Source organism: Camelina sativa, chromosome 9 (genome assembly GCF_030686135.1).
Source record: "Camelina sativa cultivar CO46 ecotype springtype chromosome 9, ASM3068613v1".
Taxonomy (NCBI): domain Eukaryota; kingdom Viridiplantae; phylum Streptophyta; class Magnoliopsida; order Brassicales; family Brassicaceae; genus Camelina; species Camelina sativa.
The window spans coordinates 33,905,043-33,932,411 of NC_141888.1; the positions used below are offsets into that span (position 1 = coordinate 33,905,043).

Sequence of the window (27,369 nt, forward strand, 5' to 3'; positions counted from 1 at the left end):
AAAAGGTAAAGTTAAAATACGAAAAGCAAAGAAGAGAGGGGGACAGAAGAGAAAAGGTATGTCTGCGATGCCCATCCCCAAAAGTAGAGTGCCACATGTAGACCTTCTTCTAAGATCTAACTCAGATGCTATTTTGTAGTAAAAATCTGTTCGCAGACTCAATATATATATATATATATATATTTTTTTTTTCTATTTTACTTTAATCTTCGTGAAACACATTTGCATACAAAATAAAAAAATGAATGGCATGTGCATGTCATAAATATTAAAATTAAACTAGAATGAAAACTGCAAAATATGCTTCAATAATATTCTTATTCATACTTAAAAAAAAAATATTATTTTACTAGGCTTATATGTATTTTGTTATCTACAATGTGGTCGAACCAAAATGACTAGATTTTAGTTATGTAAAGTATATCACACAAAATGTTGAGAAGTATTCTTATCAAAACATACGGTATTTACATTACAAGATTTTGGGTAATAAAACTAAAACTACCAATACATATCAATTCTTGAACCAATATTTTTAAGAGGAAAAAAACTACTCCCTCCGTTTCATAATATAGGATGTTTTAGAGGTTTTTCTTTGTTTCAAAATATAAGATGTTTTCAACTTTTTAAGTAACTTTTAAATTACTTTTATATTTTCTTATTATTTATTTTATGCAGTCTTATTTATAATTGGTTGAACTTTTTTAAAGTGGTTATTTCTTAATCTGCATGCTTTCACTCAAAACATCTTATATTATTATTTTATGATAATATCGATAACATAAAAAATACTACTAACATACAAAAGAATAAAATAAAAATAGTAAAAAGGAACTTGGGTGGTCACGTATTTGCTGTATAAAGAGGTGTAAAGTTGTATCCCCTCCTTAAATTATATCCTCAAAACCCAAACTTGCTCACTCCTTCACACACACACACTGCTCCCAAGTCCTCTCTCACTTCTTCTTCTTCCCTCAGACACCGTTGTTTAACGGTTCTCCTTTTTTTGTTTTTCCTTTTTTTCTTTCTCTCTTGTTTCCACTTTTGCCCCTTCAAGATGATCTCGTGGCACGACCTCTACACGGTTCTCACCGCCGTGATCCCTCTCTACGTAGCTATGATCCTCGCCTACGGCTCTGTCCGGTGGTGGAAGATATTTTCTCCCGACCAATGCTCCGGAATCAACCGTTTCGTCGCCATCTTCGCCGTTCCTCTCCTCTCTTTCCACTTCATATCCACCAACAACCCTTACGCCATGAATCTCCGTTTCATCGCCGCCGACACTCTCCAAAAAATCATCATGTTGTCTCTCTTAGTTCTCTGGGCTAATCTCACCCGTTCCGGTAGCCTCGAGTGGAGCATCACAATCTTTTCCCTCTCCACGCTTCCCAACACTCTCGTCATGGGGATTCCTCTCTTGATCGCCATGTACGGCGAGTACTCTGGTTCCCTCATGGTCCAAATCGTCGTTCTCCAGTGTATCATCTGGTACACGCTTCTTCTTTTCCTCTTCGAGTTTCGCGGCGCCAAGATGCTTATCATGGAGCAGTTCCCTGAGACGGCTGCCTCAATCGTTTCGTTCAAAGTTGAATCCGATGTCGTTTCACTCGACGGCCATGATTTTCTTGAAACCGACGCTGAGATCGGCGACGACGGGAAGCTTCACGTCACCGTGAGGAAATCAAACGCTTCCCGTCGCTCTTTCTGCGGGCCGAACATGACTCCACGGCCGTCTAACCTCACCGGAGCTGAGATTTACAGCCTTAGCACAACTCCTAGAGGCTCTAATTTTAACCACTCTGATTTTTACTCGATGATGGGTTTCCCCGGTGGCCGTCTCTCCAATTTTGGTCCGGCAGATATGTACTCTGTACAGTCTTCTAGAGGTCCCACTCCTCGACCTTCGAACTTCGAGGAGAACTGTGCCATGACGTCCTCCCCGAGATTCGGGTATTACCCCGGAGGTGGGGGAGGAGGAGGAGCCGGGTCTTATCCGGCTCCGAATCCAGAATTCTCCTCAACTACCACATCTACCGCCAATAAAAGCGTTAATAAAAACCCGAAAGACGTCAATATGAATCAGCAGACTACTCTACCAACCAGCGGCAAGTCAAACAGCCATGACGCCAAGGAGCTTCACATGTTCGTTTGGAGCTCCAACGGTTCACCCGTTTCAGACCGGGCGGGTCTTAACGTTTTCGGCGGAGCCACAGACAATGAACAAGGTGGAAGATCTGATCAAGGTGCTAAAGAGATTCGTATGTTAGTACCTGATCAATCTCACAACGGAGAGAGCAAAGGTTAGTTAGTACATACTTTAAATAACTTTCTTGATAAGTAATTGCAAAAATTTCTCAAATTAGGTTTTTGTGTGTGGTGACTATAGCTCAAGCTCATCCAGGGAGTGGAGATTTCGGAGGAGAACAACAATTCAGTTTCGCCGAGAAAGAAGGAGAAAGAGCAAAAGACGCTGAGAATGGACTCAACAAACTCGCTCCAAATTCCTCGGCGGAGCTACAATCAAAGACAGGTCTAGGAGCAGCCGCCGGAGGAGGAGAAAGTCAACGGAAAAACATGCCGCCGGCGAGTGTGATGACAAGGCTGATACTGATAATGGTGTGGAGGAAACTCATCAGGAACCCAAACACTTACTCTAGTCTCATTGGCCTTATTTGGGCTCTCGTCGCTTTCCGGTTAGTAAAAACTTCAAAATTAAAAAAATTTGCTTTTTTTTCTTGAGTCGAACCAACCGGTTATCAAGAAATTTACATTCCGGTATTGAATATGAAGGTGGCACGTGGCAATGCCAAAAATAATACAGCAATCTATCTCCATTCTATCTGATGCTGGTCTTGGAATGGCAATGTTCAGTTTGGGTAAGTTTATTCTTCGTACTGTGTTTTTATTCCTTTCGAATTTTTTTAGGTTTTAAGCCATTAAAATGAATAAATCCGGTTCATACCAAACGTGTTATTTATTACAGAGATTGTCTAAATTTTGCATATTTCGTTGACATATCAAACTCATTTACATAATAATAGAATTAAATTAGGTACTCCAAAAATTTGATTAAGAAACAAAATTTTTGGGGATGGACCATCCGACAGGTGGGACAGTGTTGTGAGTGTCTTATTAGATAAATTGTAATGGTGGACGACGTGGTCTCGTGTTGTTGATAGTCGTCATGGTCCCCATTTTTATGGGACTTGATTGGAACTTTTTTTTTTAGATATATACAAATATATATATATTCATGGCCGGATTTTGAAATTGAACTGTTTGAGTAAAATCGTGTAGGGTTGTTCATGGCGTTACAACCCAAATTAATTGCTTGTGGGAACTCCGTGGCAACATTTGCAATGGCGGTTAGGTTTCTCACGGGCCCGGCTGTGATGGCGGTTGCTGCCATAGCCATTGGATTGCGTGGTGATTTACTGCGTGTTGCTATAGTTCAGGTAATTTATTTTTAACCATTAATTAATTTCAGCTCTAATATTTTAAGCTGATTTGTTGCTAAGTAATTTTTTTATGGTTTTTTAGGCTGCATTACCTCAAGGAATTGTGCCATTTGTGTTTGCTAAGGAGTACAATGTTCATCCTGCTATTTTAAGTACAGGGTAAGTCGAGATTATATGATTCTTAATCTATTAGATTATATATTACTAATGATATCCTTTTTTAACATGTAACATTGCAAACCATATGATTTTGGCAGGGTAATATTCGGAATGCTCATAGCGCTTCCGATCACGCTGGTTTACTACATTCTACTCGGGTTATAAGCTTTCGATTACAAAAACCTCGAAAAAGGATCAATTGTAGAGGGTGAAGGGAAACAAGAGATTGTCTCATGGAACAAACTAAAAGCTTAGAGTATATAAGTAAAACTAGGGAGTAGCATGATTTAAGGAATGATGATGCCTACATTACAAGCCAAGAAACACTTTCTTCTCCCATATTTTACAGATAGAATATTTGGGAGATAATTTGAGTGAGACAATGGGACGCAGATAAGGAGGAGCAAAACATGGGGCAACGAGACAAAGAAAGATAAATAAAAGATTGGAGGAAGAAGACAACTTATTATTTTTTGTAACTTTTATATTTTTATACCAGTCTCTTTTGTTTTTAATGTGTTCTTTGATTAGGTTTGGGGTAACTACTAGTTGATTACTGTGTAGATTTTGTTTTAGCCAAGAAAAAGTGTGGTTTTTGATTTTGAATCTCCCCTTGTTCCAAGTTTCACATTAGCATATAACGCTATTAAAGTAAAGAGTTTCTAGTAAAAAACTTATAAGAATATATGTTATTCTTCTTATATTATTGAGATTTGTAATCAGATTTGGTAGAATTACTGATTCTTTTCTGCAGTTGTAAATGATGAGAGTGGTAGTGGGAGAATTGGGTTAGGCGCTTTGGCATTGAAAGCATTTCGTTTCATCATTAATTTAAGCTGGTAGTGATGTAATTATTAGTCCATGTACTGAGTAGGGATGATGAACAATTATTTTAAAAAGATCAAGAAAAGGCAGAAAGATAATTAAAAAGTCAAAAGCTTATATAAAAGTTTATAAAAAGGCGCTTTTATCTTTTCTTTATATGTTTTCTCTAATTTCTTTCGACTTTTTTTTTTTTTAATAAAGTAGAGTGTATGTTTCTTTTTTGTCAACAAAGTAGAAAATGGATATAAACATAAATTGACTGAAAATGACCGATTTCAGCTCTTATAATTATAGTTTAATTAGAGAGTTCAGCCATTTTTTCTCGTTTTGCGAGCCGATTTTTCCATCTTACTATTTAAAATTAATTATATAGTTAGACATGCGTTTGGTTGAGATAAAAATATAACAATTAACTGACTTTATATTTCAGACGACTGAATCTTAATTTTCTATCATATTTTGCACATTTTGTTTGTAATTGATAAATCATATCATCTTAAAAACTCCATCTATGATAATTAAAAAGTTAAAATCTATATATACTACCGATAATTTTACATGATATAACACTTACTTACAGTATTAGTTAATATATATATATATATATATAAATATGCACTAAACCAAATTCTATTTTATATTTACTAAAACGACAATAAGAAAATATCTGTTTTCATTTCTGTTTTTAAAATAACATAGATTTAGCATGTGTTTTTAGCAGTTACCATGTTATATTATTCAATAAGATGCTAATTATAATGTAATGTAAAAAAAAAGAAAAAAAAATATATATAATGTAATTTAATTTATCACACAGTACAATACATTAATTTTATGATTTGATCGTTATAGCTGTTTTCTTGGCAATTTTTTTTTGTAATTTTTAGTTATCTTATTAGTAAATAATATTATAAACTTTATATGGTTTGAAGTTTAAACTAATATCTACGTGTTCGTATTCAACACCAAGAAGTTTGTTTGCTTGTAACTATTTTGAAAATATTATATAGTATTCAACTTCATATCATTGTGCTTCATATAGGTATATATTTTAAAATAATTCACTCATATAATTAATATTTGTTTTCTTATTATATGTATTATCTTTATAATTAATTAGACATACATTTTTTTATGCCAAAACATTTCCCAATAATATGAACCGCTAGTAATTCGGTTAATATTGCCCATTCACATACTTTTTGAAGTTCAAATTTTTTGACCTAAACCAATATAGAGTACTTAAAACACGTTTAATATCAATCTTTATAGAAGAAAAAACTAAACTAGAAAAGTTAAGAATCATCAACGGAGGAAATAAACATAGTGTTTGCTGTTTTATATACTTGATCACCTAATCCAGACGTAAAACGATAAGAGTAATCACTAATCAGAGATTAAGGATGCAAATGGTTGCACTAAATTAATAAGTTGAAAGAGTTGAACAAATATTCAACTCACTTTTTACCATTTGAAATGAATAAGTTGAAAGAGTTGAACAAACGTATTCAATCCCTTCAACTCAAAAAGTTGGAAAACTGAACAAATTACAAAGGAAAAATTTTCAATCCATTCATCCACTATTTTGCAGATGAAAAATTGAATGCTGTTCAACTTTTTTTTTTTCAACTCAAAATTTTCCAACCATTCAATCTTATACAACCATTTGCACCCTAAGTAAGTTAATTAGTGGGAAAAACGTTGATTGGGCTCCGAGTAGGCGAGTACCAATTGAATGTGTTGTCGCATTGGATAGGAACATAAGGGGACGCATATCGAAAGAAGTCTTAAAACAGTTAATCCACCGTCAATGACTTATAAAACTGGTCGGCTAATCTATAATTAAATTAATTATTCAAGATTAGCAAGTGTCTCTATTTAAGAGGTCTCATTAGACCAACATGCGTCGCACAAAAAGCTGTAATGGGCTCTGTGCACCTCCATTTCAGTCAGTTATAATAATACTCCTCCACAAATCTACTTGTTTCTAGCTAATGGTATTTTGTTATTATCGAAAATTCGTCATGGAATCAGAAACATTTATCGGTAATATCGTCACGTATTTTGGACTCTGCATAGAATGGGATTGTCTCGATGATAAAAGATTAACATGACAAAAATCGATGCATGATTAATTGAATCTCCTAAAAAATTTTGTAACAGTAAACAAATTTCTTGAGGAGAGCGAGGTACATGTTATGTGTAGTTTATGGACTATATATATATCGTGATGTGCTTACTTTTAAAGAAAAACTAAAAATACTTGAATACAGTATAAATTTTAGAAAAGTAATATGTATAATGCAAACAGAAAAACCACTGTCAATTTTCACATATCACAATCAAAGTATGGTATTGGTATCACTCGACTATATAATGACATATAACAAATATGTAAACAAATAAATTAAAAAAGCACATGATGTTGAAGAATCACATACTAGTAATAAACTTTTTATGTGGAAAGAAAAAGTTGTCATGTTCGAGCAAGAAACATACATGGACCAAGGTCCGTTTATAGTACGTAACTGAGCAAGTTCCGAAATTTTTTTATGTACACTAAATTAAAGCGCTAATGGTTTTTCAAATATTTTATGCTTATTCTTTAACATGTTTTGCTACAAAATAATATATTATATTATTGAGAAAATTAACAGTCTCGTTATAAACGTATATGACGTACGTAATTATAATTATTAACATTTCACTTTAGTGCAGGTTGGACTAATTTTAACACTCGGATTTCGACGAATCCAAACACGACACACATCCGTCAATCAGTTAGGCTTAACGAGTATTCCGACAGATGCTATTACACTTAACCACATAATTCTTCGATCAAAGCGCTCGATTTCTTTCTGTTGTTCACATCTCTTTACTTTCTAATCGTTCTTAAAGATCATACTGAGTTGTGGTCAAAACCCTACCCGTTAATCCATTTATGTTTCATAGCTCTTTTGACTAGTCAAGTGATTTACTTCTGATTAAACGTTGAATTATCTCGGAAAACACCACAATAGTTGTCAAAACATTATACTGTTGTACGTCTTCGTTTTTGTCGCATGTTTCCATTTGATCTTTGTAAATCATCTAAATCTTTTAGATTGTCCGACATCTTGAAGAATTTTGAACAGAACAAAACACACCTACAGCCTAATAATTATTATTTTTTTTGTTACAAATTCAAATTTTAAATTAAAATACTTGTGTGCATGTAATAAATTAAGTTTTAAGTTTTAACTATCATATTCCTTAGTTTTTTAAACAATAGTTTTGTTCCGCATGAGCTGGATACCTTATAGTGTGCTAACCATACGACTTCTATTATTATCGAGCCGGTGCTAATATCCACATGTGCATACACTCTACTTAATAATAGATAGTGTACATACTAGAAAATGTGAATAATTTTCAAAACATGAATGCTTCTTGCTTGTTTGCTTCTCCTCAACTCGCGCGGGATGTCTATAAATTTATTATTATCTATATGCCCATTCCTCTCATGTGCTCACAAATTCCCTTCATTGGCATCTTGTGTTACGTTTATCTCCATTGGAATTTTCCCGTTATAACATTGCTTTCATTGTGATTTGATCAAATTGGGCCATGCATGTAAACGGCTTTCGCAAGACCGGAACGTCCACCCTACAACACGATGGGCAAAGCGTAGGGGTAGGGACGTCGAAAAACACGAATGCACAATCCGTTTATTGAACGAACAAACCTTTGAAGATGATTAATGAAACCAGAATGAAAAGAAATGGACGTGGAACAGATAAGAGCTATGTATTATCCAATTGAATTCAAAGACAATTGAATTGAAGTAACAAAAAAATGGACCCAAAAGAAGAAGGAAAAGAACAACTGTGACTTAGTTGTCCCATATATGTTGAAGGCAATGGATCGCGAGTCACATTATACCTGTCGAAGAAAAAGAAAGAAAATATGTGGATCACAATTTGCTAGCGTCGATCCAAATAGTCTCTCTGTCCCTACACTTTTGAAACTAATCATCCCAAGTCCCAACCCCCCTTACCATAAATGTGCATTCTTTTTATTGTTACAAAAATGTGCATATTATTTAGAGTAGATTATGTAAATGAAAAAGAATGAAGATTTACTAATGTGGATTAAAAAAATTCTTAATTGGCGATTTGAGTATATTTTCTTAATTGGCGAAAGGAACCTTTAAAATTATTGTGAAATCTTTAACACGTTATTTTAAAATATTCATTTAATAAAATATAGTAGAATAATAGGATGACAGACCACATGCCTACAAGTCAATTTGATAAAATAAATTTATACAAAAAAAAAAGCATGAGACGGAGAAAATTAACGTGTTATGCAACATTTAGATGACACGAGTAAAACCGTACAATAAGATGTCCACATAATAAATAATATATTACAAAAAAAATCTTGTAATAATCAAATGAAAAAGAAAAAAAATCTTGTAATTTTCTGAAATAGTGATTTTTTTTTTTTTTTTACATTTTCTTAGAGTGCAAAGAATCTATTATTTGTGTAAAGAATAGGACATGTATATACAGTGGTGGATATATACATAATATTATCCTTAATCTTACAAGCATATTTCATCATGATTATCAATGAACTATATGAGTATAAGTTCGACAAGGGTTTTTGCCAGCATAAGGTAAATGAAAAATTGAAAGAAGATGATTGGGGAAAAGTTTGATGAGAGGATATGGTGGTGTCCTCGTGTGCGTGGCTGCATTCTCGTGGCATACCATCACCATACTAATAATTGAAATCCAGTATATATAAAATTCATGAATCAACAAAAGCAAAGTTAAAGAGAAAAGTAAACGTGAATAGATTGAGAGAGAGGACAGGTGAAGGTGGGTGTCGGCCGAACCACGGACACCGGTCGGAGTCTCAAGACAAAGGAAGTTTTGCGTCTGACCATTCACACTCCCTCAATATATACAACCATGCCAACTCCAACTCGATCCATCTTCTTTTTAATTTTCAGTAAGCATAAATACATTGATTACTATAATATAGTGGAATTATGTTTTTTTCCCTACTGTTAATGAATTTAAACCACATTAAGATATATTCTTCTTGCATTAGCGGTGTGTTCTCTTATGGTTTGTTTGGTTGATTCTCGACACATTTTCGAAAATATCGACAATACATGTTGTCATTTCTCTTGTCACAAAGAAAAAGCGAGGTTTTTGGTATTTAAAAATAGAATTATAAAGGAAAGAGAAAGAAGTGTGTATAGTTTAAAAGGAAAATAACAAAGGAATGTAAATGCAAATACAAGTGTATCCCGGCATTAGTTTGGTTTTGTGTACTTGTTTGTTGTGTTACATGTTCTTTGGTTCACGTTATCTTTGGTTCGCTTCACTTTTTTCTTTTCTTTTCAATATACTCATCTATTTGTTATATTCTTCTTTAAAAAAAAAAAAAAGATACCCGATATCCGAATTCATATCATGTCACCTCTATAAAAACCTTATCAGATGTAACGTCTTAGCACAAAAAAATTAGTCACATTCCGTATAAAAACCTTGTCGTAAACTCCTTATCGTGAGTTACTTTGACATCATAAACCATTGTCGAAGTCGAACAACGACTTTATATAAGCATCCATATTGTAAAACCGCGAATTGGTGAGGAAATACACTTCATACTCCATTGGATCTAAGTATCATTTGACATGGCATTCTCCAAGAAATTGGATTCAACATTTGTCGTATGCTTTAACAATGTTTGTTTTGATAGCCACATAGAAAAACCTTACGTACACTGAAAGAGTTCATGCACTACCATGTAAGAGATTATACTATTTAGAATAATGGCTACTAGAGAATAGATTATAAAACCCATGTCAGAGAATATATTATAAAAGTTTCGTCCAACTCCACCCACAATCGCAGCATCTCTATGAACATTCTTATCTTGGAACCTAGTATTTTGATCACTAATTTCTTTCACCTTCTTGATTCGAAATTTCGAACATAAGCATTTCAAAATGTACCTATCTGAAGGAAGCAAATAATTGAATTAGATGCTTATATCAGAATGTAATGTGTTACATACTTGCAGTTTTGCTTTAGATGCTTCTTTGACTTTCATTTTTTTGTTCTCAGGGAAAAGTCTCTTGCATTTCTTCAACCATAACGGCCAGTTCAAGCTAAAACATTGAAACAACAAGAGTACTCAGTTTTTCTCTTTTTGAGATAAAATATAATAATCTCTACGATGAAAAGTAATAAAGCTAACTTGGCTAAAGCAAAGAATCATCTGCCATGAGACTGATCATCTTGGTTTCGCCTTTACCATCTCGTTGATCTACAAATTTATCGATACCAAAATGATCAAACAAAGGTTTTTTGCTTTACTGCATATGAGATATAATGATATTTGCCAGGTCCTTGACCGTTTCCCTTTCGTTCCGTCTCGTAATCTCCTTGTTCAAATCTTTTAGGCTCCTGAAACCATATGATAAATTGAAACTCAAAAAACTGAAACAGTACTGCAGGACCAAAACTGATATGAACACATACTTTCTTAATTTCTCTGGTTACTTCCAAATTTTGTTCTGCTTTGACTTCTTTATTTTGCACATCAATGTTACCATTGCACATTTATGCTCTCATGGAAAAAACAAAGCTTAGAGGCTAAAACAGTCCTCTCATGGGTAGACATCAAGAAGTTTCCACTGAACCTTTGACATCTTCCATCATGCTTAATGTATCTAGTTTGTTCTCCCTACAACAACAACAACAAGAAATTCACCAGCATTAGATTTTGTGATAGCCAATGTGTGTCAAAAGATTGGCTGTGGAACTTGTAGGCAACTTCATCAACTTAAGAATGATTCAAAGATTTGTAAGTAAACACTAATATCCTAACTCAACCACTCAATCTAATCACTGCTATAAATTCCAATTCAGAAACAAACTAAAACGAAGGTAAGATCAGATCCCAACCAAACCACGCGGCTCTCCATCTACCTGTATTAATTAGATCTTCTGGTGGTCAACGGCGCCGGTGACGTATTCTTCTTTGAGAAGAGAAGCTTCTCCATCATTCTTATCTCTATCACGACTGAGCCATGGCTTCCGGATTGATTGATCGGTTTCTTCTTCCTTCTCTTCACACCTCTACGGTGTCGGGTTGGTGATGGTCCTGTATCGCCTTCTCCGTTCCACTCCCGTATTCCATGGTTCTGTTCCGGCGAGTATCCGCTGCTTCGTGGGAAAGCGGCTCCAATCGGGTTCTCTGATTGAAGATTAAAGTTTCTGGTTTATATCGGTTAGCTACTGGTTTAGATAGGTTTAAACCCGGGTTGATTTTGGTTAGTTATCGGATTTGGTTTGGTGTAATTGGACTGTCCCTATGGGGATTATTGTGTGGCCTATTCGAAAATAGCCCAATGGACATATGTTTTTATAAATTGCAAACCATTTATTAAAAAAAAAAAAAAAAAAAAACAAGAGTACTCTGTCACCAACGAAAGAGGTGAATGATAATTTAATTTCATATTGATATCGATTCAAATGATGAATTTTTTTTAATATAATTCAGGAATAATTGCAAAAACCTTTTAGGTCTGAAGACTATTTTTTAAGATCAAACGAAATCATGTTAAATAACTCGAATTGATGTGGTCAATGTTACTCGAACTCACATTCTGTGATATCTTAAACTTTTTTCTGTTGTAAATATACAGAATTATGATATAATGAAAAGATTCAACTAAAGATCCAAATTTAAATTAAATACATATTTTTAAATTTCGATGCTTGTTAAATTAAGTTTCATGCTCATCCAAATTTAGATTTATTTGTGTTATAACTCTAAAGTTTAAACCATTGTCTTAAATTTTTAACCGATGTGAGACATTAAACTCACAAATTTTTTTCACTGCTCGAGTATACATGTCCATTTTCATATTCGATTTTTTTTTTTTTGAAAATTTGTGAATTTTCATTAGAGAAAATGTATTGTAGAAGCTACAAAAAGTTTATACATACCATAAGCCTTGCCAAAAAAATAAAAACAAGGGCTATCGCAATGAATTTCTTCACTAGTGAAAGGAAAGCCTTTTACACAAACTTTAGCCAGTCCCGCAACAAATGCTTGAAAAGCTTCCTGTGGCTCCTAGCAAGAATTGCATCTCTGATCCCTCTATCCAGTGCTCTGAATAACACTTGCGTCGGGGTGAAGAGGTTGTTATGTAGCCGATTGTTTCTCTCTGTCCAGACAGTGTAGATGACGGACTGTGCAGCAAGCCTCCTAAGGGTTTTAGTAGAGGTGGCATCAGAGGAATCCAACCAAGCTGATAAGGCCTCCCAGGTGTGAAATACGAAGGGACGGTAGCCCAATCTTCTAGTCACTTGTGTCCAGATCTCCTCACTGAGCTCACAACGAAGGAATAAGTGGTCACGAGTTTCAAGCCCTTGTCCACAAACGCAGCATGTAGTTTCTATTTGCATTCCCCAGCTTGCCAAACGAGAACGAGTAGGAAGCCGATCTAGATGCGTGAGCCAGAACATAAACGCATGTCTGGGGGTTGCCCCTTTAAACCACACCTGCTGCACCCAAGGAGGCGGGACAGCTCTTTGTCTCAGTGCCTCCCAGGTTTGCTTCGCGCTGAAAGAGTCTTTCTCCTCACCATCAATGTTCCAGAGAAATGAGTCAGTATCAGGGCTATTGGCTGGAGAGGGTATTGTGGTGAGATAGATGTGCAGCTGCTCCACCTGCGGTGAACGACAAGGTCTCAGAAGCCAGCCTGAGGGAGAGCAGGCTTGCGAAACAGTAGCGTTAATTGGGATACCAGTCTGAGCTGGTCCAGATGGTCCGGTAAAGAGGATGAGCTGACCAAATGGAGACCAATAGTCATACCAGAAGCTTATCTGCTGGCCATTTCCCACGATGCACCGGAGAAACCTGATGGCTTGAGTGCGCAACCGCAGTAGAGCCTTCCACGTCCACGAGTTTACTTTTTTCTCATCCAAAAGCCAGAATGAACCCTCTTTGATTTTATTATTTTTAAGCCACTGAGCCCACAGGGAGTCCCCGGTGAACAGCCTCCAAATAAGCTTAAGACAGAGTGTTTTATTCCAGGTAGAAAAGCACCTGAAGCCAAGACCTCCTTCCGCTTTTGGGAGACAGAGTGATTTCCAAGCAACTTTTGCAGCCGGCTTCTTGTTAATGTCACCTGTCCACAAGAACCTAGAACAGAGACTTTCAATTTGTCTTATGCAAGCTTTAGGCAGTATGAAAGCCGTTGCCCAGAAGTTAACTGTTCCGTAGATGACTGAGGAGATAAGGGCTATACGACCCGCATATGTCAGAGCACGAGCAGACCAATTAGTGAATCGGGAAGCCACTTTGTCAATCAGCGGCCTGTAGTCAGCAATCCGAAGCTTGCGGTGCATAAGAGGAAGCCCCAAATAACGAAATGGAAATGAACCAAGCTTGAAACCAAGAGTAGAGATCTCTAGGGTTTCACACTGGTTCACCCCTGCAAGATAGAGCTCAGTCTTGTCCTTATTCATAGAAAGGCCTGACATGCCGGAGAACTCCTGCAGAACTGAGGTGATGTTGTGCAATGACTCCTTCTTGCCGTCGAAGAAAACCATTATGTCATCTGCAAATGCAAGGTGCGTGACTTGCGGGTTGGAAGCTGTCGGATGGAAGCCAATAGAGGAGTCTTCATAATTTTTGATTAAGAGCTGGGAGAACACTTCCATTGCAATGGTGAAAAGGTAAGGCGCGATTGAGTCTCCTTGCCTAAGACCTTTGGCTCCCTTGAAATACCCACAGGATTCTCCGTTGATTGAGATTGAGAAGCTCGTAGTTGTAATACATTGACTGATGAGCTTGATAAAATGCAAGGGAAAGGCCATAGCGTGCATTGTGTTGGTGAGGAATTCCCAGTGAACTGAATCAAAGGCTTTCCGGAGGTCAACCTTTAGTAGGCCACGAGAGGAGATGCTTTTCTGATTATATCCTTGTACAAGCTCTGTTGCAAGTAACACGTTCTCCACCAAGAGACGGCCTGGGATGAAGGCTGATTGTGAGTTGGTGATGAGATCCGGCAGGACTGCCTTGAGGCGATTTGCAAGGAGCTTAGTAACTACTTTGTAGATTGTGTTGCAACAGGCAATTGGGCGAAACTCGCTCATTCGAGAAGCATTGGGTGTTTTTGGAATGAGGGATATCAAGGTGGAATTCCATTGCTTGAGTAGCTGCCCTGAGGCGAAGAACTCAAGGACAGCCGCTACAAGGTCAGGACCTACCGTATTCCAGTGCGCAGTGAAGAACTCAACACTGTACCCATCAGGCCCAGGAGCCTTGTTGCGAGGCAGAGAGAACACAGCAAGCCTAATTTCCTCAGGTGTGAACGGCGTTGAGAGTAGCTGGATTGCAGAGGGTGAGCACCGTTGTGGTAGGAGATCAGCCAGTTCGCTAACACTGAGGGGTGAAGCGCTGGATGAGGTACCAAGGAACTCAGTGAAGTAATTCACTGCAAGCTGCTGAATGCCCTGCTTCGTGTCTACTATCTGATTAGCATCATCTAGCAGATAAATGATCTGGTTTTGAGAGAGACGCGTGAGAATCACCCGATGAAAGAATTTTGAATTACAGTCTCTTTCTTTCAGCCAGCAGATTCTTGATTTTTGCCTAAGGTAGGACTCTTCTGCTTTAGCCAGGGCAATCCATTTCTGGTGAGCTACCTTTTCATCATGCTGTGCTTGTGATGAAGGAGAGCTGAGCAAACTCTGTTGACAAACAAGCATTTCCTCAAAAGCTTCGCTTGTTCGTTTTTCTATGGCTGAGTAGTTCTCTCGGGCAAAGGTTCGGATGACAGACTTAAGTTCCTTCAGCTTCTTGGACAACTTCAACATCTTCGAACAATCAAAGGAGAGAGCATTCCACCACATCCTAATAAGAGTGCCAAACTCCGGATTCTGATTAAGAAGGGAAAGGAACTTAAACGGAGTTTTTACCTTTTGCTTCCCAGCATCCAGGAATAGACAACATGGGCTATGATCCGAAAACCCTGGCTCTCCAAAGACTCCAATAGAGTTGGGAAACGAGGAGAGCCAGTCCTCATTTACAAGAATCCTATCTAGTTTCTCCGCAATCAGACCAACTTCATGCTTATTGGTCCATGTGAACGTGTTACCGCAGTAAGGGAGGTCAAAGAGACATGACTTGATCAAACAATCCCTGAGGTCCCTCATTCCCCCTGTAAGCGTAACCTGGTTGGGATTAGAGTGCTCATGAGGAGACGGGATTTGATTGAGGTCCCCAAGGACTGTCCATGGCTTGTTCAGTACTGCAGGAGACATGGAGAGGTTCTGGAGCTCGTCCCAAAGTGGCTTTCTTTCCGCAGATGAAGATGAAGAAGCATAGACAATGGAGACTACCAGTTCCGTGGAGACAAACGGTAACTTGACTAGGCACACGATCATTTGAAGCGATTTAGACAAAATGGTGACTTGGACTGAGGGGTGCCAGACTACCCATATCTTACCAAGCTCAGAGAAAGCATAATTATCCGAAAAACACCAGCCCGGGACGACACTGGAGATAAAATTTTGAGCCTTCAAAGGACTCACCCGAGTTTCAAGTATTCCACCAAAAAGAGGCTTATGTACATTTAGCCATTTCCGGAAGCTTCTACGCTTTAGGGGATCATTAAATCCTCTTACATTACGACAAAAAATATCCATAAAAAGGATATTGGTTTAGAGGGATAAGGGGCCTCTACCCCGAGCTCTAGTGTCTTTCTTCTTCAGCAGCCGCTTCGAGATTACTTGTAAGAATCTGTCAGACTCGGCTTCCGGATTGTCATCATCCCCAGACAGGCTTTCTTGCTCAGATCCTGAGTCCTGCGAAACAGTCGGACCATCCTTGGAGGATAGATGGGAAAAAAGGTTAGAGGTCAGATCAATGCACAGCTTAGCTTCATCACTTTTCTGACCAAAATTTTTAACAGTAGCCTGCTTTGAAGGAACATGTGACGGTCCTTGAGATGCTGACTTGGTATGAGGTAGAGCGGAGCCGCTTGCATCACCTTTGCTGGAAGCTACATTTGTAGGTGCAGGTTCCTTCAATACAACTATTGGGAGCTGACTTGGAATGGGAGCTTTACCTGCTGCCTTTTCCTTCTTTGTACGAGGACAGGAAGTTGTGGTGTGCTTTACCGAGCCACAGGAATTGCACTTGGGGGGAGCTGAGGTGCACTTTGAAACCGTGTGACCTACCTTCTTGCAGTGAGTGCAGAGGGAGGGGAGCCAGGGGCTGGTAAGTCGAATTCTTTTGACTTGTCCTGATTCGAAACGAGCATTCACGGCATCTGGAAGAGGCTTGCGAGGATCAATGACAGTATAAACCTTTGCAACCTCTATGTTTAGGAGCTTTTCTGTATGTGGGTGAAGGCACACAGAGTGCCCAACAAGCCCAGCAATGTGCTCCAAACCTTCCCGATTGAAGAATTCAAGTGGGACTCCATGAAAATCGAGCCAGACAGGCACCATTGATAGCTCCGGCTTCTTAGGAACAACGTCAGGTGACCACTTTGCAACGAACATCGTTTGACCATCCACTTGCCATAGGGGCTGGCTAAGTATTCGTCTTCTAGCATTCGGACATGGGACTTTAAATAGAAAGAGGATAAGAGGTTAGTCCCTTGCCACATTTCCATGGTGTCGGTGAGCAGTTTCCTCCGGCGGATAAGCACGTGACTAAACAAACCCACGTACAAGGATTCCCACAGTGGTCCCGTCAAGTTCATTATTAGGTTTGACAATATCCGAAGTAAGCGCTCCGCCATTTCCACACCTACAAAAGATTATAATAAACAAAAAACAAAGAGAATTTAGCAGAATATATTTGCTGGAGACGTGTCAAAGTGATCTATTATATGGTGTAAGAGTGTGACACTTTGAGTAAGGAACTCAATAGATCTTACTTACCGATAATGATGAGCCTCGTGGACTTTCATCCACCAGCGTAACTTTCTCGGTTTCTGAGATAACCCTAAGTGGTATTTTTCCAAGCTCATCTGCAGCGAAGGAGTCGGTGATAGCCATGATGTATGATTAATTACTTACCGATGATTAATCTATTTTCCTATGTGTGTTGCTCAAATTGACCGTGGAAGTTTTTGGACTCAAGGTGTAATATATAGTAGATCAATCTTATTTTTATAATTGTAGATGTTTATATACATAGAATATAAATGATGATTTTAATGGATTTTTATTTGGCCTTGTGTGTGGCTGGAAATTAAGCAGGCATTCAGAATTCTTGCGATGAGAAGTTTTGGTCGTTCAACAGTCACATTGTCAAATGTTGCCGGTCGCGCATCCGAAGAAATAAGCCGTTTCGACCATCAAGTATCTTATGTTGCCCAATAACTTCTTAGTCCTCACTGTGACGTTGAAATGAATAAAAAACCTTATATACATACGAAACTAACAGTTAGTATCTTGTTTGTTGGACAAGGCACTCATTATCCACATAAAAAGCTATGTAAACAAAGCTATTATCAATCTTGGAGTTGATCTCGACGTGATTCCAGACCCTCATCATCACCTTTGTGATCTCATAGTCGAAGCTCTTAACATGATGAAATCCACTGCCGAAGAAAACAAAACTCTTATCGGTTTATTCCATCTCCGATGATGATGAGCTTTCTATATATATATATATATATATATATGTAACTGTTTCCAGTAAATGTTGTTTTACTTAAAGTGTATCATATTTTGTAATCTTTTGTGTACGAGTAAATTTGTTTTCATTATCAGACATAGTTTAAAAGGCATATATATATTTTCTTCTCCACAAGTCGTCATTTTCTTCTCTGTCTCCAATACTGGTTTGAGTTGTTAACCTTTAAAGCTATATTCTCTTTGTCTTTTTGATTTGTTTAATGAATTAATTTTAGTAGCTATAGTACTTTTCATAAGGGTTTTTAAATACTACATTATATAAAAAAAGGGATTGATATGATATTTTCTACATCACAGAATGTGCCATATATGGAGGATTAGGAACGTCATGATTTGGAAGGTTTTAACTGTGTAAATATGATATGCCTTGGCACCACAGAAAATTAACAATTTTATTGTGTCGTCAAAATGAGTACCACGATCACTCTTTGCGTCTTTCACCTACCAACTGCAAACTACCAAACACTGACGTATACAGAAATGCGTGTTCTCGAACACACTAAACTGAAACGCTGCTTCAATTTCGAAATGCGTGGATTCTCGACACACACACAGTAACGGTACTTAACCGTGTCCTTTTCTTTCAGACGTGGAATATTAACTTCTGTCTTATCCTTTTTGACTTTTTTGTTTTTTGTTTTTTTTATAACGATCTCTCTTAAGTTATTATTGGTACAAGAAACATATAGAAAATGCATACTTACACGAGATAGAAAATGCATATATGCAAGTCCTATGAATAATCTTGTAAATATTTCTAGTTCAACTTCTTATATAAAGAAAATAATATATACATCAAATTCATATATTTTGAAATTTAAGTAACAGAGATTAGGCATGTAAACTAAAAAAAAAAAAAATTCTTTTTATAGTTTTATTTTTAATAAATAATTAAAGAAAAAAATATCTACATTTGAAAACTTAATTAGAAAAATAAGATTTATTTCTTTATCCATACTTTTTGACCGAAAGCTTCTCAACAACCTCATTTAACTACATCAATGTATACACAGATATTAATAGCTATATATATATATAATAAGTACACCATTTGCATATGTACTTTGTAGTATATAAATATAACCATAAAATCGGAAACTACAATAAAAGATATGGCAATAGAAAGGCAAGTGACGGAAGGAGAGGAGGCAGTAAGTCCATTTGCACAATTGTTTAGCTTGCCAGGTCTCGATGTCTTCAACATTGTAACCTTTGGATTCAAAACCGAAGGCAATCCATCAACAATTGTTGAAGGCTTAAAGAACACACTGATCAACCATCCACGCTTCTCTAGCATACTGGTCGGTAATTACACGTACATGCATACATTTTTATTGTTTATATGTTAAGTTTCATGACTTCCTACTCAAGATCAATATTTAAATGAGTGTATTAATCCATAAGTATATTACTTTAGAGTTCCTCTCATTTAGATGTATATACGTTAGGGAAATAGGCATCATCGCCTACGGCCTCCTTTTTGTTAAATTAATCATTCAAGGTCCACTCCCATTATAATTCTATATTACAATTTATAGAGTTGAATATGAAAGAAATATTATATTAAAAAAAGTTAGGATGATTTGGGGTTGCTTGATATCATAATCATTTAGTTTATTCATAGATCTAAATTTAAGTTTCTTCTCTCTTTTAAGACGGAGGGGATCCATACCGAAACCTAAAATAATCCACAGAACCTATGAACCTGAGTTTCTTATCTCATATAACGTCTACGGTTAAGTTGTGAGGTGCAATATACTGACATTAAGAGGAATTTTTTTTTAATAGTTGATGACTTGATTTCATCCTTTTATATATTCTAAAATGACGATCACATATTCATTTGATAAATTTATATTTTAGAATTGTAAAGATTTCAATATTTATATGACCACTATCACTTATATTTGAATAATTCTCATGGACTTGAAAATTTTAAATTTATACGACAAGATTTATCAACTTATTATTTCTTTGTGATTACAATTTCATAAAATAATATATATATTTCTTCTAATCATATACTGCTTTCAGCTTTTAAATGCCTAGGCATGGGCCGCACGGCTCATGTAAGATTCATAACATCATCTGATACATGTAGGTGACTGGTCATGGTGAGCATAAAGGAAAAGCTAAGTGGACTCCAACGAAAGTAAAAGTAGAAGAACATGTAATTGTTCCCGATATTGATCTCATCAATAAGAATCCTGATGAATTTCTAGAGGATTATATATCAAGGGTGGCTTTTTCTCCCATGGATATGTCCAGACCTTTATGGGAGTTTCATTTATTGAAACTTAAAACATCACATGCCGAGTATGTGATTGTTGCTAGGTTCCATCATTCTTTGGGCGATGGTATGTCTCTTATGTCTCTTTTACTCGCTTGTACTCGGAAGACATGTGATCCAGAGGCATTGCCTACTTTTGTGGCTCCGAAGAAAAGGAAAGCGAAGAACGTTTGCTTTTCTTTGTTTGCTTGGTTATGGTTCATAGTAATAATTATGTTCCACACTTGTGTTGAAGTTATCAAGTCCATGGTTTTTATTTTTGGTGTGAGGGACATCTCAGCTCATATAATAGCTATGCCTGGGGCTACACTTAGCACTAATAAATTTATTCATCAAATCATTAGTTTGAATGATGTCAAAACAGTGAAGAACGCCATGAATATGGTACGTTTCCTTATTTTATTTCCTTTTCTGTTGAAAGATGATTTTTTTTGTCTTTTTCTTTTTTATTGTTTGACATCCTTTTTCTCTTTTCTGATAGACTGTAAATGATGTTCTTCTTGGGATGGTACAAGCTGGTCTTTCTCAATATTTGAATCAAAGATTTGGTAAATCATTTACTCTATCATAAAATAATGTTTGTAACATATTCTTACATTTTTCCTCGAATTTGTAAACAGATCATGAAACCATTTCAAAGTCAAGAAAAATTCGTGGTGTTGTATTTTTCAATCTAAGGCCAAATAAAAACATTGAGGTGCTGGATAACATACGCCAAACGATCTTTGCTTCTTCTTTTTTTTTGTTGTTGTCTTGTCTAAAATAGTAAGAATCTAAAACATAATTAAGTTTATATGCAGGATTTGGCAAATATGATGGCAAAAGGTTCAAAGTGTAGATGGGGGAACTCCATAGGGTATGTTCTATTTCCTTTGGAGACGAAATCATACGATGATGTATTTGAATATGTTCGACAATCCAAAACTATTATGGATCGTAAGAAACATTCCCTTGAACCTCTATTTTCTAATGGGTTGCTCAAATTAACATTGAAGGTTTTTGGATTTAAGGTATGATATGTTAAACCAAAAATTACATTAACATGCAGTTCCAAATATAATAACGGTATTTGTGCATCTGATCAACATATATATATGGATGTGTGGGGGTGGAAAATAGGGACTCAGAACTTTAGTAAGGAAATTATTTGGAAGCACAAAAATGACATTCTCTAATGTGGTTGGTCCAGCCGAAGAAATTAGCTTTTTCGGCCATCAAATATCTTACATAGCTGCAAATACCATAGGTATTCCACAGGTACCCTCTTACGCACACATTCTTGAAACCATCATAAAAAATTGCATTACTTTAATCTCTTGCGCAACAATTAGGCTACAAATGCTAGATTATCCCATATTATAAATGGATTTGATAACCGTGATTCAAAAGGAATGGGGAATTTTGTTCGATCGAGAATCATCTTAAAGAGCGTATGATTGAACACTAGGTTCTTTATTAATCTATTTTTTAGAAATTAGTTTTTTTTTTAAGAAAAAAAGAAATTAGTTTTTTTTTGTTCAAAAATAATTTTTGAAGTTTTCTATGCAATATTAATTAGTTATTATTGATAAATTGTAGACTTCAATAAAACAATTGATTATTATTGGTTTTGAGTTCTAAAAACTGTAAATTACAAAAAAAAAAACATTCATAATCAAGTTTTAATATGTTTTCTTAGTATTTGTGAAAAGTCTACAAAATATATTAATTAGGAATAGATGAAGTATTATATATTCCTTTAGTTGCACACAGATTATCGTTCGAACACTTGAATTTTCAATTAAGTTTATAAATTTCTAAATGTATTTTACACGTATAGTTTCTGTATCTTTTGATAAGGTTACACATTTATTTGAATATATTTCAAGTTTTTGAAATATTTTATAGAAGTTTTTTTTTAAATATATTTTTGAAAACTAATATAAAAAGTGAAAGCATTTTTGAAATCTCCCCATGTATAGAAATAGAAAATAATAAAAAATACTATATATATATATATATATATTTATAAAATTTTTGTAAAACAATACTTTTTGTGTAATAAAGTTAGTGTACGTACGAGTTTTCTTAACTTTTGTAAAACAATTTAAAATAATACTTTTTGTGTAACAAAGTAAGTGTACGAGTTCCTCCACTGTCCATCCACTAGTTGGGATCAGTAGTTGATGAAACTTAACTCCGGTGTTTTTTTTTTCTTTTTTCTTTTTTTTTTTAACAAGGGACTCGTTATCTGTATTCAAAGCTATGTGGACAAACTTATAATCAACATCGGAGTTGATGTAGACGTGATTCCAGACCCTCATCACCTATGCGATCTCATCATCGAAGCTCTCCACAAGATGAAGTCTGCTGCTCCACAAAAGATTTTTCATGCTTCAGAGGTTTAAACGAAATGCTCGGCGTGCATATCATCTATCCAGGAAAGAGGAAACCTATTTACAACATTATTTAATATTTGAGCGTGTCACTATTTTTATTAGATTGTCTATTTACGTTATCATCCTTATCATGAGTTTATCATCTTTATAAACACTAGACTATTATTGATTTAACGCACTTCTACAATAATTCATCCATAAATGTTTGTACAACGTGTGTTGAATTAATGTACCATGGATCTGCTATTTTTAATATGAAATTTTAATACATGACGGCATAAGAACCTCTCTAAACCCAAAAGTGAAGGCATGACCTAATTACAAAATATATTACATTTGAAATTCAACAATAAACACACAAAACCCTGCTACCGTGAAGAGTACGTCAGAAACAAAGACAACAACAACAACAAAAAGTTAGGATTTCAGACAGCAAAAGTATATTGACGCAAAGCTCAACACATACTCGTCTTGGTTAAATATATTGACGCTCATGTCTCTAAGTCTAACATAGCATTTTGTTTATCTCGGCCAGAGACTTGGCACCGCTTGTTGATCCATACTTTTGCTGTCTTTTTTTTTTTTGTCAACAGCTTATAAAATTAATTAAAAAGGTTTTGGTGTATACATTTTCGATTTTTTTTTTTACATCACAATAATTGGTCTGTGTATATATTTAAAAGACAAGATTTTTAATCGAGATGGGCTCTGTTCATATTACTGTTGAACCAGCTGTCTCCAGCGTCTCCTCCAGTGGCTAAGTCGACCAGAGAGATGAGTAAGCTGCTCAATGAACTTCCCACCCCCAACGCACTTAAGTTAAGCGCAAGACCGATGCTTCTCAGCTCAGTGGGGACTTGGCTGTAGAATAACTCTTGCATTCCCACTACAGTGTGAACGTCGGCCAATCCCAGCAGCAGATACTGGGGGATTAACACCATATCGATATTGGAACAGTAACTTTCTGTTGGTCTATAAGCCCATGTTCTTTTCAGAACACAATAATAGACTAAAAAAGAAATTGAACTAGGGTAACTCCTCCTCCTAAGACCCTTTCTTTTTATGGGCTCGAGAAAAGTGTCTGAATGGGCCTGAGTCCATTATGAAGTTAATGACGTGGCGTAGCCTTGCCACGTTCGAGTCTTTTACGATCCACATCTGCCGTCAAAACAGTAAACCGCCGTCTAAACTTTATAAATCGGATGAATCTGGACCGTTGATAACCCTTAATAAACGGGATTTTGATAACGGAGAACGTGAGCATCCCCTCTGACAAGAAGAAGACAAGAAAAAAAAGCACATGACATGATACTTTCACACCCTTTCGTCTCCCACTCTTCTCATCAATCTATAGATTCGATTCTCTTCTCTTTTCTCTATTATTTCTCATTTTTTTTCCAAACCTTTTACACTTCTCTCAAATCTTGAAAGATCAATTATGGCTGGCGAGATTCATCATGAACCGTTTAGCCTTAGTTTTCAGGTAACTTCTTCTCTACTGTAATGCCCCACTACTCCTTACTTGTTTCTTCTACTACTCTGTTTGTTCTGTTTACTAATTTGTTCTTGCCGAACCTCAGTTACTTGTGTTTCTTCCCTTTTAAGAATCAAATCAAGAATGGCCTTAGATTGTACGGTTGTTGCTAAAATAAACCGCATAAGTAGAGTGCTTCATGTCTTGGAAGAAAAGTTAATTGCTTTAGGCTACAATAAAATGGGAAATATAAGAGGACCACATTTTTTTTTTTTCACAGTTTGGTTTATGTATAGTGTAATATTTGGTGTTTTTGCTCTTTGTTAGAGAAAGGCACGATTTTGAATTTTTTGTTGTCACACGAGAGAATGGTTTGGTTAGAAAACTAGATTATGTGAGTTAGTAATCGATTTTTTAGGTAAAAAAAGGATATTATGATTTTCATTATATTTTATTTTTATTGTACATAGCTCAAATGAACCTAGGTCACGGCATTGTATGTATGTAGTATGTTTTAGGATTGATCTTATTGGTTTTATGAATCTAAATTGCAGGGAAGTTCTATCCACTCTGGATCGATATCGTTTGGAAGATTCGAGAAAGAAGGTTTATCATGGGAGAAGAGGTCATCTTTTTCACACAATAGGTATCTTGAAGAAGTTGACAAGTGCTCTAAACCTGGCTCTGTTACTGAGATGAAAGCACATTTTGAGGCTCATTTCAAGAAGAAAGGAATCAGGTTTCCGGCTTCTCTTGAATCTCAAACTTGGGGAGTTCATCAAACAGGTGGTGAACCGGATGATGAAGCTGTCTACGCTACTGAAAGTTTCGAGGATTACCGATCTGATGGGAGTTTCTCGGAGAACACAAGTCAGTCAAACAGTGTTTGTAACTACAGCCATGAACAAGAGAAATGTGGTCAAGGAAAGAGTCAATGTGTGGAGTATGATGAGGAAAGTGTACATTGTGTGAGCTATGATGAGATTTTGGTGAATTCGGATGAAGTGGTTGAGCTTGATGAAGAAGAAGGCGGTGCTGACAACAGGACTCTTGCTGTTCCGGTTGAGTGTAAGGATCTTGGAATTCTTGAGATGCCAAAAGAGATTGAGATTCAAGATTCTGCTTCAGTTGAAGAGATGGGATCAAGACTTGATGAACATGTTCCAAAAAAGGTAAGAGTATGTACCTTGTTTTTTTTTTTTTGCATTGTGTACCTTGTTGTTTTTTGCATTGTGACAAATTCAGAAATCTAAACTCAATGTGTTTATTGGTCTATTCATAGCCATCTGATGCTACAGAAACACCCTCGTCCTCCTCTTCCTCCTCTGCATCTAGATTGAAGTCGCGGGAAAGCGTGAAAGTTAAACCTATTAGTCCTCATGATGTGCGTGTGACTAAAGCTTTTACAAAGAGACATGATGTAACGCCAAAAGCTAATTCCATGAAGACGAAGGGTTCTTCGTTAAGTTCTAATTCTAAAACCAATGTAGATGCCAAGAGGTACTCTACTTTTCTTTCCATAGATAACTTTTACAACTCTGTTTCATCTTTCTCTTTGCTTAAGAGTTAAGACCTAAGTATTCTTTTTGTGATAGCCAAAAGGAATCAAGAACGAGGAAAACCATTGAGTCTCAGCCTAAAACATCGAAAAAAACCGAGACTCGAACTCCTATCGCTACAAACAGGTTCAAATACTAAGACCACTATAGTTTTTTGGAGGTCATCACTTTCAACAATCTAATGGTTTCACTTGCAGGTTAAAGACTAGTACCAATTCTTCAAAGCTGCAGATGAGTACAGGTTCTACTAGTTTCCGTTTCAAATGTAGCGAACGAGCTGAGAAGAGAAAAGAGGTCTTCTTTCTCTTCACAATAATTGTAGTTTACTCCCTTGTTGTTTTTGAGGATCTGATGAAATTTTTATACCTCAATATTAGTTCTATATGAAAGTGGAGGAGAAAATACATGCTAAGAAAACAGAAACAAACCAAGTTCAGGCCAAAACACAGGTATAATCATATCCATGTCTCTTTGAAAATTTACACATGTCATGTCTTTTACAATTCAAAAATAGCTAACTTGATTGGATCAACATTTCGGATGCAGCAAAAGGCGGAAGCTGAGATGAAACAATTCAGGAAAAGCCTCAACTTCAAGGCAACACCAATGCCTTCATTCTACAACACAAGTACTAGACCGGGGTCTCATAACAAGGTATGTTTCTACAATTGCAAGCTTTGTCTGAACAAAAATAAGGAATCTCTCAAGTGTCCATAGACTACTCTACTTGTAGTTTAGATAGAACCTCGATTTCAATACTTGTCACAAGTACTGTAGTTATATATTCCAAAGACCAAGAAAGTAGCAGCCATCAACTTAATACTTTAAACTTGCTTTCTCTAAATATTTTCAGAGAGAGCCATCTAAAGTAGCACCATTAAGATCCCGACCCGCGACCTCAGCCTCGATGACAAACAGGGCGGTCACAAGAGTTTCTAACAAACACGGTTGTGAAGAAGCTAAAATGGTAAAGGTAATGGTCAGTAATAGACAACAACGTGCGGCTAAAGATTCGGATTTGCAGAAGGGTAATCTCATGGCGGTTGAAATGAAACAAAAGATTAGTGTTCGAAGAAGCGGAAACTAAACAGACATGTGTCCATTTGAATTCTGCTGTTGGCTGCATCGCTTTCTATCGCTACCAAATCCATCATATCGTCCTCTGCTTTTGTTTAGCGTTCTGTTAAAATTGAAATGTGTGACTCTGCTAGCTAATACTTTAACCAATAATAAAAACAACTATGAAATACTTTTAATTGTGTACAAAGAATTATAGTGAAAACGGAAAACGTGTAAGATGAGTAAGATTAAAACAGAACCTTTCAACTCAAGTCATGCTAATTTAGTCATAAAAATAAGTTTCATTCATGCAATTAAAAATAATTAAGATTAAGGTATTATCTTATATTATGAGGTGTGATTTAAATTGTGTAGGATGTAAGAATGTAAATTTCATGCTTGGTATCCACTAATCTATATGCTGATTAGCCAAC

The 27,369-nt window shown here is 36.1% G+C and overlaps 3 protein-coding genes and 1 long non-coding RNA gene across 5 annotated transcripts; 3 read left to right on the plus strand and 1 right to left on the minus strand.

Annotated features, from left to right (window-relative positions):
* Positions 1-537: 537 nt before the first annotated feature.
* Positions 538-4,290, plus strand: LOC104712657 (auxin efflux carrier component 3). The gene is made up of 6 exons (XM_010429600.3): positions 538-2,300; positions 2,387-2,693; positions 2,791-2,876; positions 3,298-3,455; positions 3,541-3,617; positions 3,716-4,290. The coding sequence occupies exons 1-6, from the start codon at positions 1,058-1,060 to the stop codon at positions 3,780-3,782; spliced, it is 1,938 nt and encodes a 645-aa protein (XP_010427902.2). The 5' UTR covers positions 538-1,057; the 3' UTR covers positions 3,783-4,290.
* A 5,795-nt stretch (positions 4,291-10,085) lies between these two features.
* On the minus strand, positions 10,086-11,840 carry LOC104712658 (uncharacterized). Its single transcript, XR_755544.3, has 4 exons — positions 11,435-11,840; positions 10,985-11,189; positions 10,701-10,909; positions 10,086-10,611 (listed from the first exon to the last, which is right to left on the minus strand). It is a non-coding gene; the product is annotated as an uncharacterized LOC104712658 (long non-coding RNA).
* A 7,412-nt stretch (positions 11,841-19,252) lies between these two features.
* On the plus strand, positions 19,253-23,121 carry LOC104712659 (wax ester synthase/diacylglycerol acyltransferase 2-like). 2 transcript variants are annotated; one of them, XM_010429603.3, is made up of 7 exons: positions 19,253-19,476; positions 20,277-20,849; positions 20,947-21,013; positions 21,086-21,162; positions 21,266-21,475; positions 21,585-21,711; positions 22,685-23,121. In XM_010429603.3, the coding sequence occupies exons 1-7, from the start codon at positions 19,288-19,290 to the stop codon at positions 22,741-22,743; spliced, it is 1,302 nt and encodes a 433-aa protein (XP_010427905.1). In that variant the 5' UTR covers positions 19,253-19,287; the 3' UTR covers positions 22,744-23,121. The 2 variants fall into 2 exon arrangements, with proteins under 2 accessions (XP_010427905.1, XP_010427904.1); XM_010429602.3 differs by having other exon boundaries at positions 19,280-19,476; positions 21,585-21,722.
* A 950-nt stretch (positions 23,122-24,071) lies between these two features.
* LOC104712660 (protein WVD2-like 7) lies at positions 24,072-27,127 on the plus strand. Its single transcript, XM_010429606.3, has 8 exons — positions 24,072-24,326; positions 24,872-25,489; positions 25,600-25,817; positions 25,913-26,002; positions 26,074-26,170; positions 26,254-26,325; positions 26,423-26,530; positions 26,730-27,127. Exons 1-8 carry the CDS (start codon positions 24,282-24,284, stop codon positions 26,961-26,963), a joined length of 1,482 nt encoding a protein of 493 aa, XP_010427908.1. The 5' UTR covers positions 24,072-24,281; the 3' UTR covers positions 26,964-27,127.
* Positions 27,128-27,369: the final 242 nt, after the last annotated feature.